At 42.4% G+C, this 18,723-nt stretch overlaps 2 protein-coding genes, 1 long non-coding RNA gene and 1 pseudogene across 4 annotated transcripts in view; 2 read left to right on the forward strand and 2 right to left on the reverse strand.

Annotated features, from left to right (window-relative positions):
• LOC119768737 overlaps positions 1-18,723 on the forward strand; it is a 70,293-nt gene that overhangs the window by 48,412 nt on the left and 3,158 nt on the right. The gene's annotated exons all lie outside the window — the stretch shown is intronic.
• Positions 7,862-8,783, forward strand: LOC119768744. Its single transcript, XM_038259683.1, has 2 exons — positions 7,862-8,327; positions 8,385-8,783. Exons 1-2 carry the CDS (start codon positions 8,236-8,238, stop codon positions 8,755-8,757), a joined length of 465 nt encoding a protein of 154 aa, XP_038115611.1. The 5' UTR covers positions 7,862-8,235; the 3' UTR covers positions 8,758-8,783.
• Positions 8,769-9,493, reverse strand: LOC119768749. Its single transcript, XR_005278202.1, has 2 exons — positions 9,274-9,493; positions 8,769-9,201 (listed from the first exon to the last, which is right to left on the reverse strand). It is a non-coding gene; the product is annotated as an uncharacterized LOC119768749 (long non-coding RNA).
• On the reverse strand, positions 11,442-12,528 carry LOC6034215 (annotated as a pseudogene).

The following is an 18,723-nucleotide window of genomic DNA, read 5'->3' on the forward strand; positions in this document are numbered from 1 at the left end:
CGAAATGGGATATTTATTTAGGTCGAATCGGATCCTGGCTGTTTGATTTTTGGGTTGGTGGTGGAAATGAAACACGGTTAAACGATTCGACGGTTTGCAGTGGAGCGGAAGTTCTGAGCGGAAATGAGCGTAACTTTCGTCGGTTGGGGAAGGGGAAGTTTTGGTGAATGGTAGGTGGGGTTAAATGGTCCAGATGGTCAATCCGTGGCCAGGATTTAAATTACATTTCCGACAGCCAATACTGATGCTTATATTGGATTTGCTTGAGTTGTTTTGTTAAACTTACAACTTTGGTGGATTTTCTGAAAACATTTTATCGCAAAAAATTAATGACACATGTCAGGCTGACATTTGGCGAAGAAGTGTCAAACCCCGCTCAACTTTTCACCGACATGACATGAGAAAACCTGCCGATGAAACATTTTTAGAAAATCCACCAAAATTGTAGGTTTAACAATACGGTTTTGAACTGATTTCCGTAGATCCGTGATAGATATTCTTGCAATAATTCGTTAGCTATCTTTACTATAAAAAATCTACCAAATCATTGAACACATTGATCACACTAAAAACTGTGCGTAGGAAAGTATGAAGGGACAGATTAAGCCAATTGTGAATTTGTTATTGATTTGTCAAAATACATCTGTAATCCAAATCACCATGATTCATTTTTGATAACTCTCAAAATATTGAAAACACGTGCCAGTTAACTACGTTCGTTTACTGTTTTAAATTTAATCTGATGCTAATCTGAGAACAACCACAAGTCACCAATATTCATCGTGAGTTTGTATTTATTTTCAATTTTCTTAATTACGCTTCCCTCAAGATAACGACGGCGACGCAAATAATAATCGACACAGTTCGTCCAGCTATGCGTCATCCCGTCTTCAGAGCGCACTAATCAACCGTGACGAACGGGGATCGGCAAAGAGGGACTTTGCACCATTCGTTTCTGATGTTACATTCAAAGCCGTCAGCCAGCTGATGGGCACTATCTAAAATTGAAATCATCGTTTGCGCGTTCCATTTGTGCAGAAAATGCGAGTCTTCTACGACTCATTCCAAGTGGAACAGCTGTCAAGTTGCCATAATGGTGGATGCTATAAAACATGCACGGTTCCAGCGTAAAACGAGTTCAACTCTCGCGTTTCGGCAAATGTCCAACAAGCGCGTTCAATGCCAACCTGGCTAATTAGCATTCAAAAGCCATTTCCTAAACAAACTCAGCCACCTTTGTGACTGAGCTGTCCCTTGGCCATAACGTCCGTCTGATTGCTAATGGTCCGATTAACGCGCCGTTGCTCTCACAAACCGGAAAGGGTATCTCGAGGGAGGGTAGTGTGCGTAGTGTGTCAAGGCAGTGGGAATTGTAATTCAAATTCGTGAGGAGAATGACAACTTTGCAGGTGACGATGGAAAAGGAAGGCACAGCTGCAAGAATTAAAAAGCTGCGCAATGTGTAATAACTTACTGTGTGGTCGAGCGATTCTGTACTAGCATGTACAACGCAAGTAGGACCTAAATCTGTGGTTTATTATTATTATTATTAGTTTAATTAAATTTCATTTTTCTTTCATCAGCAGTTTCTAAGTACCGAAAAAAATCAATCAGAAATTTTAAGCACGTCATGTTTCGAGTCGGGTCCTAAAATTAAGCTTAAACAGGTCACTTTCCATCGGATGGGGAAGTAAAACGTCGGTCCGATGGTGCTCCGATTAGGAAGAAACTCCAACACCTCAAATTAACGTGGAATTTCCCAAACATGTCAAAATTGAGACCAAAAGTGCCGTCTTCTTGACCTACAGGAAAAAAGTTACCGTTGAAAAATGTTTTTTATTAATTCCAGCCCAAAACAGTACTTTTTTCTCGACCCTCTCCGATTTCAATGAAACTTTGTAGACATCTTATCCTACGCTTATATAAGCCATTTTTGTGTTTATGGAGCCAGTTACACTCGATAATGACATTTGAGAAGGGCGTAAGCGTTTTAAATATTTTTGTAATTCGCAATTTAAATATTTATGTATCTCGAAGCCGTTGCATCGTATCAAAAAGTGGTCTAAAACAAAATTGTAGGAAATTTGCCGGGTTTACCGAAAAAAATACACTGAAGGAAAAAAACACGCAACTTTCATGAGATTTTTTGATTTTTATGTTTAAAAGTCAAATTTGAAGGTGAGCCTACGATTTTTTTGTGAAAATAGCGAAAAATGCAAGATGGAGCAACTCACCTAAAAAAGTACAAAAATCATTTACTGAAACTGTTTTTTTTTTTTCAAAGGTGCTCTAAACATCAAAATTTTCGAAAACCGAACACGATAGTCAATTCTCCGGACAATTTTACATAAAAGTCTCCACTACGAAAAAGTGTAATTAGTTGTTTTTATGCTCAACAGTAAGTCACTTTTATTAATTTTGGATTTTAACGTAATTATCATATTTTTGTTTGTTTTGGTTATAAAATGTACCGTTTTCATTATATTTTCACCTTTTTTGTGAGTTCATGGTCCACATGAAATTTGTTTTATTTAATTGAGATCTGCAGTTTAACAACAATCTCAGAGATACTATTTCTATGCATTTTGCTAATTTTTACACTTCAGTTTAAAAGTTTAAATGAATACAAAAACACAAAGTTAATCTTAAAAAATTGAGCTATAAATGTAAAAAAAGTCTGGCAGCCATGCCCCCAATACTGTTGTGCTTACATTGGATTTGCTCCACTGGAAATGATTCTCAAACTCATACCAAATGGATATTTTTACCAAAGTCATCGTGTTGATTTTTAACTATTCGCGAAAATGGTGGATTTTCTGAAAACATTTTATCGCAAAAATTAATGACACATGTCAGGCTGACATTTGGCGAAGAAGTGTCAAACCCCGCCCAACTTTTCACCGACATTACATGAGAAAACTTATTGATGAAACATTTTTTAGAAAATCAATCAAAATTGTAGGTTTAACAATACGGGTTTGTACTGATTTCCGTAGATCCGTGATAGATATTCTTGCAATAATTCGTTAGCTATCTTTACTATAAAAAATCTACCAAATCATTGAACACATTGATCACACTAAAAACTGTGCTCCGGAAAGTATGAAGGGACAGCTTAAGCCAATTGTGAATTTGTTATTGATTTGTCAAAATACATCTGTAATCCAAATCACCATGATTCATTTTTGATAACTCTCAAAATATTAAAAACACGTGCCAGTTAACTACGTTCGTTTACTGTTTTAAATTTAATCTGATGCTAATCTGAGAACAACCACAAGTCACCAATATTCATCGTGAGTTTGTATTTATTTCCAATTTTCTTAATTACGCTTCCCTCAAGATAACGACGGCGACGCAAATAATAATCGACACAGTTCGTCCAGTTATGCGTCATCCCGTCTCAACTCTCGCGTTTCGGCAAATGTCCAACAAGCGCGTTCAATGCCAACCTGGCTAATTAGCATTCAAAAGCCATTTCCTAAACAAACTCAGCCACCTTTGTGACTGAGCTGTCCCTTGGCCATAACGTCCGTCTGATTGCTAATGGTCCGATTAACGCGCCGTTGCTCTCACAAACCGGAAAGGGTATCTCGAGGGAGGGTAGTGTGCGTAGTGTGTCAAGGCAGTGGGAATTGTAATTCAAATTCGTGAGGAGAATGACAACTTTGCAGGTGACGATGGAAAAGGAAGGCACAGCTGCAAGAATTAAAAAGCTGCGCAATGTGTAATAACTTACTGTGTGGTCGAGCGATTCTGTACTAGCATGTACAACGCAAGTAGGACCTAAATCTGTGGTTTATTATTATTATTATTAGTTTAATTAAATTTCATTTTTCTTTCATCAGCAGTTTCTAAGTACCGAAAAAAAAAATCAATCAGAAATTTTTAAGCACGTCATGTTTCGAGTCGGGTCCTAAAATTAAGCTTAAACAGGTCACTTTCCATCGGATGGGGAAGTAAAACGTCGGTCCGATGGTGCTCCGATTAGGAAGAAACTCCAACACCTCAAATTAACGTGGAATTTCCCAAACATGTCAAAATTGAGACCAAAAAGTGCCGTCTTCTTGACCTACAGGAAAAAAGTTACCGTTGAAAAATGTTTTTTATTAATTCCAGCCCAAAACAGTACTTTTTTCTCGACCCTCTCCGATTTCAATGAAACTTTGTAGACATCTTATCCTACGCTTATATAAGCCATTTTTGTGTTTATGGAGCCAGTTACACTCGATAATGACATTTGAGAAGGGCGTAAGCGTTTTAAATATTTTTGTAATTCGCAATTTAAATATGTATCTCGAAGCCGTTGCATCGTATCAAAAAGTGGTCTAAAACAAAATTGTAGGAAATTTGCCGGGTTTACCGAAAAAAATACACTGAAGGAAAAAAACACGCAACTTTCATGAGATTTTTTGATTTTTATGTTTAAAAGTCAAATTTGAAGGTGAGCCTACGATTTTTTTGTGAAAATAGCGAAAAATGCAAGATGGAGCAACTCACCTAAAAAAGTACAAAAATCATTTACTGAAACTGTTTTTTTTTTTTCAAAGGTGCTCTAAACATCAAAATTTTCGAAAACCGAACACGATAGTCAATTCTCCGGACAATTTTACATAAAAGTCTCCACTACGAAAAAGTGTAATTAGTTGTTTTTATGCTCAACAGTAAGTCACTTTTATTAATTTTGGATTTTAACGTAATTATCATATTTTTGTTTGTTTTGGTTATAAAATGTACCGTTTTCATTATATTTTCACCTTTTTTGTGAGTTCATGGTCCACATGAAATTTGTTTTATTTAATTGAGATCTGCAGTTTAACAACAATCTCAGAGATACTATTTCTATGCATTTTGCTAATTTTTACACTTCAGTTTAAAAGTTTAAATGAATACAAAAACACAAAGTTAATCTTAAAAATTGAGCTATAAATGTAAAAAAGTCTGGCAGCCATGCCCCCAATACTGTTGTGCTTACATTGGATTTGCTCCACTGGAAATGATTCTCAAACTCATACCAAATGGATATTTTTACCAAAGTCATCGTGTTGATTTTTAACTATTCGCGAAAATGGTGGATTTTCTGAAAACATTTTATCGCAAAAAAATTAATGACACATGTCAGGCTGACATTTGGCGAAGAAGTGTCAAACCCCGCCCAACTTTTCACCGACATTACATGAGAAAACTTATTGATGAAACATTTTTTAGAAAATCAATCAAAATTGTAGGTTTAACAATACGGGTTTGTACTGATTTCCGTAGATCCGTGATAGATATTCTTGCAATAATTCGTTAGCTATCTTTACTATAAAAAATCTACCAAATCATTGAACACATTGATCACACTAAAAACTGTGCTCCGGAAAGTATGAAGGGACAGCTTAAGCCAATTGTGAATTTGTTATTGATTTGTCAAAATACATCTGTAATCCAAATCACCATGATTCATTTTTGATAACTCTCAAAATATTAAAAACACGTGCCAGTTAACTACGTTCGTTTACTGTTTTAAATTTAATCTGATGCTAATCTGAGAACAACCACAAGTCACCAATATTCATCGTGAGTTTGTATTTATTTCCAATTTTCTTAATTACGCTTCCCTCAAGATAACGACGGCGACGCAAATAATAATCGACACAGTTCGTCCAGTTATGCGTCATCCCGTCTCAACTCTCGCGTTTCGGCAAATGTCCCACAAGCGCGTTCAATGCCAACCTGGCTAATTAGCATTCAAAAGCCATTTCCTAAACAAACTCAGCCACCTTTGTGACTGAGCTGTCCCTTGGCCATAACGTCCGTCTGATTGCTAATGGTCCGATTAACGCGCCGTTGCTCTCACAAACCGGAAAGGGTATCTCGAGGAAGGTTGGTTTGCGTAGTGTGTCAAGGCAGTGGGAATTGTAATTCAAATTCGTGAGGAGAATGACAACTTTGCAGGTGACGATGGAAAAGGAAGGCACAGCTGCAAAAATTAAAAAGCTGCGCAATTTGTAATAACTTGTGGTCGAGCGATTCTGTACTAGCATGTAGGGGAAATCTACCCTTTCCAATCAAACACCTATCTTCGTCATATGGAGAGTTTGATGCTAGATTAAAGCTCCAAAAATACTATTTGGGCTATAAACTTACCAGCAACAGCACCGCCTCGAGTAAGCACGCAAATGTATGCCACTTACTGGCCAAAAAGATCACATTTAATGCACTTTTGATCATAATTTGTATTTTGCGAGACCACTTCTCATCATTTTGTTGGCACACACAGTGACACACACGAGAATCCCTCAAACGCTTAATGAATATCGCCAAAATTAACTTTTCACTTTCGCTTACTTTTTCACGGCGCTTAAGATATGAAATTGCTTCCAACTACCGGCAACATGTTCTTTTGATCATTAGTAAGGCACTCACTTGAAGAATAATCCCGAAATATGTAATAAATTAGCAAGCGCCATCAAAAAAACAAACGCGCCAAGTCGTTTGACGTTTCAATTTTCACTTTGCATTCCACTCGAAGGCTGAAGAAAACCGAGCGAGAGACGAAGGCAAAAAAGAACAAAGGCTGGCCGTCAACACCACCAGCAGCACAGCCAGCGATGCCAGGAAACTTTCCCTATAAATGCCACTTTTCGATTAGAATACCCTTGGGAATTTTTTTTTGTAAAATGCTTGGTAAAGAAATAGAATAACTTTTAGTGAAAGTGAAAATAAACAGAAATGTTCACAAAAACTTGCTCTACTCGTTGGTGTACTTGGTTTTAGTAAAATTCAAGGGAGACTCTAGATTATCCAGCATCATTCATACACGACCGCTTATTAGGATTAAAATGGGTAGATTTCCCCTACAACTCAAGTAGAACCTAAATCTCTGGTTTATTATTATTATTATTATTATTAGTTTAATTAAATTTCATTTTTCTTTCATCAGCAGTTTCTAAGTACTGAAAAAAAAATCAATCACAAATTTTTAAGCACGTCATGTTTCGAGTTGGGTCCTAAAATTAAGCTTAAACAGGTCACTTTCCATCGGATGGGGAAGTAAAACGTCGGTCCGATGGTGCTCCGATTAGGAAGAAACTCCAACACCTCAAACTAACGTGGAATTTCCCAAACATGTCAAAATTGAGACCAAAAAGTGCCGTCTTCTTGACCTACAGGAAAAAAGTTACCGTTGAAAAATGTTTTTTTATTAATTCCAGCCCAAAACAGTACTTTTTTCTCGACCCTCTCTGATTTCAATGAAACTTTGTAGACATCTTATCCTACGCTTATATAAGCCATTTTTGTGTTTATGGAGCCAGTTACACTCGATAATGACATTTGAGAAGGGCGTAAGTGTTTTAAACATTTTCTTTTTGTAATTCGCCATTTAAATATTTCTGTATCTCGAAGCCGATGCATCGTATCAAAAAGTGGTCAAAAACAAACTTGTAGGAAATTTGACGGGGTTTCCGAAAAAAATACACGGAAGGAAAAAAACACGCCACTTTCATGAGATTTTTTGATTTTTAAGTTGAAAAGTCAAATTTGAAGGTGAGCCCACGATTTTTTTCGTTCAATTTTTTGTGAAAATAGCCTAAAATGTTACAAAAAGACTCGCGAAAAATGCAGGATGGAGCAACTCTGGGTGCTGAAAAGACAGAATGCGTAACGTGATTTTCGAATGCTCCCTACTGCTCCTCACTACTACAACTGCACCACAGCTGTAAATAAACAAAGCAGAAGGCTATATTCAAGCTCAAGCGTGACATATATTTTGCTGCTGAAGTGACTTGTTTTGAAACATTTTGGATCTGTTGAGTTTTTGCCGAAAAATTAAGTGCTTCGAGCGAGGGGCGTGACATTGGCTTTAATGTATTAATTTTCGCGTTTAATTAATTAAGGAATTAAATTTCTCGCGTCATTTAATATTTGACAGCACCACACCTGCTTTGAAAACATTGATTTGCCTCGTGTCACTTTCGCTGGCAGAACTGTCAAGTTTGTTTTGATTTAGTTTTAGAAAGAAAATATGTCGCGAGTTTAATTAGGTTTTTTTTATGAAAACTTGCGATTCGAGGTGCCACCATTCTTTTGCTTCGACACGCATCTAGTGGAGGATTGCGGAGGCGAAGGCATTGGCAGTATGCCGGACGATTTGGAGTTCGACGAGCTGAACGACTGGGAAGAGTGCACGAAGATTTAGTTCGGTTGAAACAGAGGGAAGCGAGGTTGCAGCTGGATCTGAACGTGTTGATGATGCCGAACATGCTAGAAACGCAGCATCCGACGTCACATCCGGCAATGCAGCAGCATCATTTGGAGAAATCGCAGCAGCGGGGAGAAAAGTAAGGAGGGGATTTTGAATGATGGGAGATTGTTGATTAATTTTATGTTTATTGTAGGTGGTTTCTTCATCGGTCTTCAGCCAAGCTTTCCGTTGTCGAAACCCGCTTAGATGCGTATCTTTTTGGCGGACGAATTCCCGGCATAACGAACCAGCCGACGTTTACGATTCCAGTAAACTTTCCTCCGGCGTTTAACATGGTTGCCGCCGTTGAACTTCAACCAGCGGCTGGTTCAGGAGGTTCAGCAAAATCATCCGGTGTTGAATCAGCACCGTTATCATCAACAGCAGCAGCAGGGTCAGAATCCCTGTCAGCAGCAGCCCAAAAACTGCAAAATTACCAGCAGAACCAGAAAAAGATGCAACACCATCGTGTTAGGCTGAACCGATCGGGGGAGTACGAAGCGTACGCGATTGTCCCATTGTTATAAATAAATACAAGTTGTTTTAAACCCTAGTTTATATTTCAAAGCAATTTCATTCACCATATTCTGGCCACCGTGATGCGATATTCGAGCGGTCGTTAAGTACCTTTAACTACCGACTGATGCCTGACTGCAACTGGGCGATGCGCACCCGGTTCGGGAGGATGCAGCACTCGTCCAGCAGAAGGTCGTTCGGCTTGTTGGCGCGTTTTCGGAGCAGACTGACCTCTTCCACATCCGACCCCGTTGACCGTCAGGGTCGTTCTTCGGCTGACGGTTATCACGAATTCTAGGACCACCCGAGGACCATTGTTCCAGTTACCCCTCCTTTACTGGTAGTGGTGGTGGTGCTGCTGCTGCGAAACATCATCGTTGAAGTGATCATCGAACCAGGTTTGCCGACAGGATGGCTGCCCTCCTTCTCGGAAACTCTTTGGGTGGCAATTGATTCTGAAACGAGTAAGTATAATTTATATACACACAAAAATGGAGGAAAACCTGCCGGATTGTGCCACGATTCACCGAAGTCACAATCTCCCGCCGCAATCAAACGCTTATCTGGAGAAACATCTCCTGCTGCTGATCCGGGTGTCCACCACCGCCAACTCCGTTGCGATTTTTGTGGCAACCACCTTGGTTGTGGTTGTAGAACCAGCCTTCTCCGCCGCCGGAATGTCCACCGGAGTGATCTTACCATGAAGCCGCCACCACCGGGAGAATGCATTCTCCCATTAGACCGACTTTTCGGCGACAAACAAATTGCACCAAACACAACAACAATCGTGCGCAATGTCAAACCGTCAAACTGTCAAATCAATGTGGTGCAAAAAGAGGTGGCGATGTTTTGATCGAAAACAATCGTTAATTAATTAATTTCGGCAGTTAATTAATTAAATTATTTAATTTTTTACTATTGTCCCGCCCCTCGGCTTCGAGCCTTTTTTGTTCGTAGACGATGGGCGACCAAAAGAGTTCTTTTTTGTTTTACACGTGACGAAAAATTGCGTTAGAAGTGGGTAAATTTTTGTGAATCAGAAGAGGAACCGAATGAAAGTTCCGAGATTATGTATCTTTGATGCGCAGCGATAACATTATTTGGCAGGTGCAAGGGGGTTGACACTCAATCATTCTGGAATAATTCCAGTTTAATTCCAGAATAATTGGAATGATGAGAATGTTTTGCTCTATTATATGAGTTTTTCAGATTAGCGTGTAAACGTCATCACATCAAAACAAAACAACATGTTTTCATCCAATGTTTTTATACACGTTTTCGTTCTGGCATCATTTGCGGCAAGCAAAAGTCCCTGCGGATATATCCCAACCATCCCAACGAGGCACCCGGAAGTGGACCTTGTCCGAGACCTTGTCGAATTTACTGGTGGAAGATGACGTTTAAAAAATAAGCCAGTGACGAGCTGGGTGGAGGAGTTTTAAACAGCAATCCAACCATCATCGCGGCCACCTCCATTTCGACTATCGTCTCCACCAGCAGATTGCCGTGGCGGAAGATTGTCTCGTGGTGAACCAATCCGGCGAGAACTCCCTCGACCTGAGTTGGTCGTATCCCGGGATTTCGAAACGGTAACCGGGGAGATGCGTCCACTGTCTCCGGTGGGGAAGCTCCACTGACCAACGGTGGAAATTACCCAGGTCAGGATGGCAGTGTCACCGGCAAGGAGGAGATGATACGCGGAACACGATTCCGGTCGAGCTGGTCAATCTTTACAAGGTTTACACCGAACGTGTCAAAGGCGGTTTCGATCCTAGGGTAAAGCCGGAGAGCATCGACAAGTTGATCACGGTTCGAAGAATCGTTACCCGTAGCACCGAGGTGAGGCCCATGATGCCGGTGGCCAGTTATACATTTGGCCGTTGTGATGCCGATATGTACAAAAGGTGAGATGGGTGAGCTTCTTGCCAACGATCGATTGTCCTGCGGAGGATTTCCGGGTGCACACATCCGGTGACCGTTTGTACCTGCAGACGCGAAGATTATGAATTTCAAAGAGATAAAGATCCAGGAGCACAGCGATCATGTTCTCGTGGGACACATTCCGCGCTCAGTGACCGTTATGTGTCACGGTAATCGACCCGGAGATCACGTCGTTATTAGCGGAATCCTTTGCCGATTCATCAAAGTGGTTTCAAGGCCATGGTTTCGGAACTGAGAGAAGAAGACTTTCCTGGAAGCAAACCGGATCGGCTGTCTGAACAACTCCGCGGATGGCGTGACAAGCAACAAACTGACTCTGACCAAGGTACTTTCACACGCGAATTGCCAGAGATTCGCCCTTGCCCGGCTCCGTCTGGCCGACGAGGTTGACAAGGATGACGTGAAGGAGGTCCTTCGTCTGCTGCAAATGTCCAAGACCAAACTGAACTAAACCGAGCAGAAGACCACTCAGTAAGTTACTTTTTATAAATGACTCAAATTACGACCTACTAACAAATCATTCTTTATTTACAGCGTCCAAACACGTCGGACAAGGTCTTCGTGCTGGTGCGGGAGTTGGCCGGGGCAAACAAGACGGTCAAGATTTCGGACGTGATGAAGCGCTGCACGACCAAGGCTACAGGTCGGCAAGTCGGGCCAGAATTTAGGAATACGAATCCAGAAAGGAAAAGATAAGAAATAAGAAAGCCAACAATCTAATACTGGTTCCAAAATAAAAAGAATGTAAAATATTTCAGCGTGACGGGGAGGGTGTGTAATCGTCATCCTCGACCGAAATGTAAACCACCTTGGAAATGTTCCGTCCGCTCGCAGGGAAGCTTGTCTTCGCCGGCGACGCTGCACTAACCAAGAACAAGTCAACCTTGCTGGTCGATGCCCTACGACCTCCGCGACTCCCTCTTCCCCGACCCGTAATGCTAGAATCGACCACCGCTCTCGATCCCCTTCCTCCGCGACTTCCCCGACCTCCTCGAGTCGTCATCGGCGCTGGTGGCACCGCCTTTGAGCTTGACGTGGAGTTGTTGCGGGATTTTGTGTTTAAGCCAATGTCGTCGTCATCGTAATCAAGGAACCGCGCGGTGGATTTGGATCTCCGCGTTTTTGAATGCGAGAGTGCAACATTTTGAGTATGTCATTGTAGGTTGTAGGTTCCTTCTCGTAAAACCCAGCCAGCACCTCGTCAATGTTGTCCTCGTTGATGGCGTCGGCGACCGCGTCCAGGTGAGTCATCCCTTGCCTTTCGTAGAACATGATAATAAGCTCCGCCGCGTCGTCGTCCTCGTAGTCGACTATCCTGCGGGTCAGCTCAGTCATACTGTTCGCCGATAGCACCTCTAGCTGCTTGTCCGGATCTACCTCCTTGAACCGATGGACGACCTCTTCCGCGCACTTTCCCTTCGCCCTCTCAATCATTTCTTCGACCTTCTCCGCCGCGAAGTTTTGCACCTTCTGTTGAACGTCTCCCTCGTCCAGCTGCAATTCGTCCGCGATCTACACCAAATTGACCGTTTCAAACACAAACGGACGAACCGTCTGCAGCTTGATCGGGTTCATCCGGAACAGACTTTTGTGAATACTCAAAATGCCACAGCGCTTGTCGAAGGACTCGCCCTCCGCTAGGGAAGTGGCCTCTTCCGTGCTCGTTACCCCAGATGGCCAGGACCAGGAAACCTGTCAACGATTTCTCCGGCAGGTAGTTCTTCGGCCCCCGATCGGCCAGGTTCTGGTGCAGCACCATAAAATATTGAACCAACCGCCTTCTCCAGAAACACTTTGACCAGTGTCAGTCGGGCATCGCTGATGTAGTTCAAAGATATCATTCCGATTTCATTCTGGAATCAACGGAATGATGGAACCTCGAATCTTAGGTTGCCAGCCGATCATTCTGAATTGATTCTGGAATGACGAGAATTTGTTTGATTTTCAAAACATGTTTACTTTCCCTTCAATAAAATGACAGCTGCTGATCGCTAACACGCAAAATCAAAATTAATTAGAAACGGAATAATCATGTTTATGCCAGCATCATTCCAGAATAATTCTGGAATGAGCAGAATGATTCGAATGAAAATATTTGATGTGTCAACCCCCTTGGGCAGGTGCCATTCATAATTTTTGAAAATCCATCGCTAAAATTTTGAAATGTTAGCAACGAATTATGCAAAACTTGATTTCAACCCTCTTCTTAAACTTTGAATATCTCAAATATAAATTAATTATAAAATCAAAAGAAATTATAAATCGATTACAATACTTCGCACTTCGTGCTATCATTTTGCGATCAGTAAATTGGTTCCGCTTTGACAGTTCTAAATTGAGGCCGCTTTGCGAACCACTATTCTGCACCCAGGAGCAACTCACCTAAAAAATACAAAAATCATTTACTGTAACAGTTTTTTTCAAAAGTGCTCTTAACAGAGCAGATACTATTTCTATGCATTTTGCTAATTTTTATGTCCATTTGGGCTATATTATTTGCATTGAAAATACAAAGTTGAAGTTCAAGTTACTACACCCAAAGTTAAAGAACGAGAGGATAGTCCTCACGAAAAGAAACGTGAAGAAAGTGCTATTTTGCGAGAGTATAGTCCTCTCGCGTGTTCATTCGTTCATTGGAACAGTTCATCCTATTGAGTGGCTTATATGGACACATGACCGCCACTTTGTCACCAATCCGCGGTGGCCCATACGGCAAAGGCACGGTTCAATATGCCGAAGGTCTTGGGTTCGAGTCTCGGTACCGGTACTTTTTTTTTGATAGATGAACTTTTTTTGAAGATGAACCCATGAGTAAAGTACTCTCGGTAATTTCGGGATTTATTCTCTCAGTCCGCACACAGTACCATTTTACTACCGAATCGTGCCCTTTATCCTCTCGTATGCCGATGTCCAGTTCTGGGTGTAGTAATAACGTAAATTTTGTGTACACTTCAGTTTAAATGTATACAAAATCACAAAGTTAATGTTAAAAAATTGATCTATAAATGTAAAAATAGTCTGGCTGCCTTATTTGAAACAATTATAAACACAATAAATCAATTGTTTTGATAAACAAAACCACAAATTATTATTTTTTTTGATTACCATATTGTCATTTGACCTCAAAATAAGTGCGAGTTATCCTGTGAGTTTTAATAAGACTAATAAAAATGTGAAAATATAATGAAAACGGTACATTTTATAACCAAAACAAAAAAAAAATATGATAATTCGGTTAAAATTCAAAATTAATAAAATTGACTTACGGTTGAGCATAAACACAACCAATTACACTTTTCCGTAGTGATTTGTATACTCAATGGACCCAGAAACATTTCCCAAAAGAGAATTCATCAAAACAATCATTTCAAAATCATAAACATTGCGGTTTTTGGGAAAGAGGGTGTGCAATTTTAACAGTAAATTTATCTATTTTTTTTTAAGATTTTTCAATTCAATTCAATTCGGTTTTATTGGTGAATAATCAAGATACAATGAGTTATTTTGAAGTGCATAACAGAGTTTTGGAGTTCCTTACAGCTGTGTGTTGCATCATAATCCATTTAGGAACAATTATTTCTTTAACTAAGGCACTAGCAAGAGTAAGAAAAAACTATAAAAAAAAACTTACAGAAATTGCAAAGGAAAGGGGATAGAGGAAGAGAAAGCTTATATCTAGATCACAGGTAGTTTATCCTTTGTAGATGTGTTTGATCATCAGTTCCCCAAGGGCCAGGAATTGTTCTGCCTTGTTCCGGCAGCTCCGAAACCGCGTCATCATCTCCCCCGCGAGAGCAAAGAACTCCGGCAGGGTGAAGAGATCTTCCCCGGTGACTTCTTGCTGGGCCGTACTGCCGCTACCGGCAGCGACCACGCTGGCGAACGATCGCCCCCATCCAGGAGGGAACGCTAAGTTGTCCGCTGGAACCGTACGCTGTCCAGCTGCAGGAACGGCTGCGCTCGTACTTCGCTGAGGAGGGTGGGACGCTTTCTTCTTCCTCTTTTCCTGCTCCTCGAGGTAGACCTTGCGCGCGACGCATCCGCGGTAATTGCCGGTATGGTTACCGTCACAGTTTGCACACTTTACGCGTAGCTTAGTTTGTTCTGCCTTGTCCCCCAAGTCCGCCTTACGTGGCAGTGCGCACGCCTCCGAGAGGTGTGACTCACCGCACTTCACGCAGCGGGGCCGGAGGTTGCAGTTCCGCGAGCCGTGGCCGAATTTCTGGCAACGGTGGCATTGCGCTACGTCCGTCGGGTTTTTGGTGTAAAACCGCCAGTTTACCCAAAAACCGTCCAACGTCTTAGTCCGCCGCAGATCTTGGAGCTTGACGGTGCCGCGGTCGAAGTACAACAGGTACAGTGTGTGCACACCCGTGACTGTTGTCTTTCGCGAGAGCACTTTAATCTCCCGCGGTTTTATTCCGGCGTCCGAAAGGTGACCCTTCAGGTCGGAGATCGGACGGTCTTGATAACCCTGCAAGACGACCTTAACAGGGGGCTTCTCGGGGTTGAATGTGTAGAAGTTGAAGTTGCTACGCTTCAATTCTTCAAACACCAGGTCGAAATTCTTTTTGGTCAGTGTGATCACTTGCACTGCCGACTTACCGATTTTCAGACAATATCCGAGGCCTTCCAGCAACTCGTCAACATCGTCCGCTAACGTGTCCAAAACAAAAATTGGAGGTGGTCTACGTTCCACTGGAGAGTTGTTCTTTTTTGACGTCGGCACTTTTTACCGTGCACGACCATCATCGTCGTCGTCGTCGTCGGTAGTGCTGCTACCGTCAGAGTTGTTATTTTCTTCGTCGTCGCTCAGCATCTGGAACTCGTTCCTGATGGGGATGTTGGCGGATGTTGATGTGCCACTGGTCGTGGCACCGGAAGTACCGGAACGGGTTCGCACTGGTGATCTTGGGACATATCCGGGATGTAGTAACTTTTTGTCGATGCCTTCAGCGCTGACGCTCCCCTGCGCGATGGCGGCCGACACGGCGTTGGTTTGTTTACCTTTTTGCACACGGCCGGTAGACGAACTTCGCGGGGTTTTCGAGGCCGCACTCGAACTGCCACGGCCACGGCCGGCCTTTGGCATGCTGGAGAAGCAAACTCGCGGGTGACCACAATCAATTACGGCGAAAAAAATCGAAAAAACGATGGAGCACTGAGCACTAGCTGCATGCTCTCGTGCGTACACGGAGGGAGCTGAACAGTAAATTTACAAAATTTTCAATAATACCTTTATAACCTTTTTCCCTTATTTCTAATCACTTTGCGTGCTTCAGGAAAAATGTTCCCTGCATCATTTCCAATAAGAAATGGTATGATCTGAGGGCTTTTGTTAATTTGATTTGGTTGAACGCGGTGGATTTTCTTGAAATAATTCGAAATAGTTCGAATTATTTCAAGAAAATCCACCGCGATTAACCAAATCAAATTAACAAAAGCCCTCTGAACAATAAATCATGTCCACGTCCACGTGGACTCATAACCTGGGTGATGAATTGAGAGAATGCGTAACGTGATTTTCGAATGATCCCACTTTGTTTACATCTACAAAGTGGATGGCTGTTCAAACACAAGCATGACTTTTTTCTTACAGGTAAATGAACTGTTTTATAATCAGTAGTATGTGTTTAATTTTGTCTAGTTTTTGACATTTTTTGCTGTAAAATTGACTTATTCACCGATCAAGGTTAGAATCGATTTTTTACAGGTGACGAAAAACTACTGCGAGATTGTCACTAAACCAGGTGTTGCAAAAAAGACTCCTTCTACAGAAAAAACACTTCACTTTATCGACTTATAATGATTTATTGACCCCAACTTCCCCTACATGGCCTCAACCTTCGCCCTTGGCGTCCTCTTCTTCTTCTCTCTGTCACAAAGCACTTCTTTATTAGTTCAATCTTCTCTTCCTCCTCCTGGGCACGACCAACAACCAACACTACACCGCTCGTTCTTCAGCAGCCAACCTGCGCCACGGCCTCCGGTCCAGAACCGGCCACCGCGCGCCTTCGATACGCGGCCTCCCGCCGCACGCGTTCCGCCGGCCAGAGTCGTTCAGCTGTACCGCTTCTGCTGGAATTCGTCGGCGCCCCGGGCTGCCGTCGTCCGCCGGGATGTGTCCGATCCGAGTCGTGGCAGTAGTTGGCCACCGGCGAGATCCGGATACGTTCGCGCACGCCGCGGAAGTTCGTTTGTTCGGTTCGAGGGCTTTACGTGACTTTGACGTGTAATGATCGCGGACAACCGCGAAAGTGCGATCCGTTCGCTTGCTTGGATCGCCGGGAACTGAGCAACCCCGAAGCGTTGAGAGATGTGGAACCCTCCGATCCGTAGAAACGCTCTCCTCTCCCCAACTTGTTCGCTCTCTCGCTCTTTTGCAGCCGAAGTTCTTGCCGGAAGTCGGTTGCTGGTATTGGTGAGGTCGTGTTGGCGTGCAGAAGATGCACGTTTATGGAGATATGCTTGTTATTTATCGTTATTTTAATGATGTTCAAGTGCGTACAAAAATGTTTTACTCCAAATAAGCTCAAATTACAGCAAAATTTTCCTAACGTTACACAATCCCCCTTTAACAGAAAAGTTTTTTGTGTGCTCCGAAAGGAAAGCACGCAAAAAACTTTCAACCTTCTCTGCTCTGGACGCCGTGCCGAAACGGACAAATCAAAAGGGCCTATGCCCGAAAAACTAATCTAAAATCAACTGATAACCACGAGCCTTTACTGCTCGTCAGATCATATGTTCCGTACTATCAACACCAGCTCAAAACTAAACGGCAGCGTTCCTGCCAAAGGTTGATTTGAACGTCATCGAGTCATGACAAATTGTTCCGACACGGTCCACTCCTCCTGCCCAAACCATTCACAAAAATCCGGATCTAATCTTGCTTCATCTCTAAAACTTGCCGATCGCACAGTTAACAAAATCAACGATTACAATTTTTTTCTTTAGTTGTTCAGAGTGGGTCATTAACGTTGGGCGCCATGTTGCAAAAAAGACTCCTTCTACAGAAAAAACACTTCACTTTATCGACTTATAATGATTTATTGACCCCAACTTCCCCTACATGGCCTCAACCTTCGCCCTTGGCGTCCTCTTCTTCTTCTCTCTGTCACAAAGCACTTCTTTATTAGTTCAATCTTCTCTTCCTCCTCCTGGGCACGACCAACAACCAACACTACACCGCTCGTTCTTCAGCAGCCAACCTGCGCCACGGCCTCCGGTCCAGAACCGGCCACCGCGCGCCTTCGATACGCGGCCTCCCGCCGCACGCGTTCCGCCGGCCAGAGTCGTTCAGCTGTACCGCTTCTGCTGGAATTCGTCGGCGCCCCGGGCTGCCGTCGTCCGCCGGGATGTGTCCGATCCGAGTCGTGGCAGTAGTTGGCCACCGGCGAGATCCGGATACGTTCGCGCACGCCGCGGAAGTTCGTTTGTTCGGTTCGAGGGCTTTACGTGACTTTGACGTGTAATGATCGCGGACAACCGCGAAAGTGCGATCCGTTCGCTTGCTTGGATCGCCGGGAACTGAGCAACCCCGAAGCGTTGAGAGATGTGGAACCCTCCGATCCGTAGAAACGCTCTCCTCTCCCCAACTTGTTCGCTCTCTCGCTCTTTTGCAGCCGAAGTTCTTGCCGGAAGTCGGTTGCTGGTATTGGTGAGGTCGTGTTGGCGTGCAGAAGATGCACGTTTATGGAGATATGCTTGTTATTTATCGTTATTTTAATGATGTTCAAGTGCGTACAAAAATGTTTTACTCCAAATAAGCTCAAATTACAGCAAAATTTTCCTAACGTTACACAGGTTTTCTAACGGAATCAAACAATAAAGACAACTTCTGGATGGATACAACCGCATCGACTCCATAAACAATTTCCATTCATAATTATTAAAAAATGACGATCTCGCCTCCAATTTTCTTAAGATTTCTTGTCCTCAAAAGCCATACATTTTTCATTCTCGCAAAAAAAAAACAAAACTATTTTTAATGATCGATAACTATACTCTCTACTTTTGGGAACAGTAAATCGGTTCCA

The sequence above is a fragment of the Culex quinquefasciatus genome, chromosome 1 (genome assembly GCF_015732765.1).
Source record: "Culex quinquefasciatus strain JHB chromosome 1, VPISU_Cqui_1.0_pri_paternal, whole genome shotgun sequence".
Taxonomy (NCBI): domain Eukaryota; kingdom Metazoa; phylum Arthropoda; class Insecta; order Diptera; family Culicidae; genus Culex; species Culex quinquefasciatus.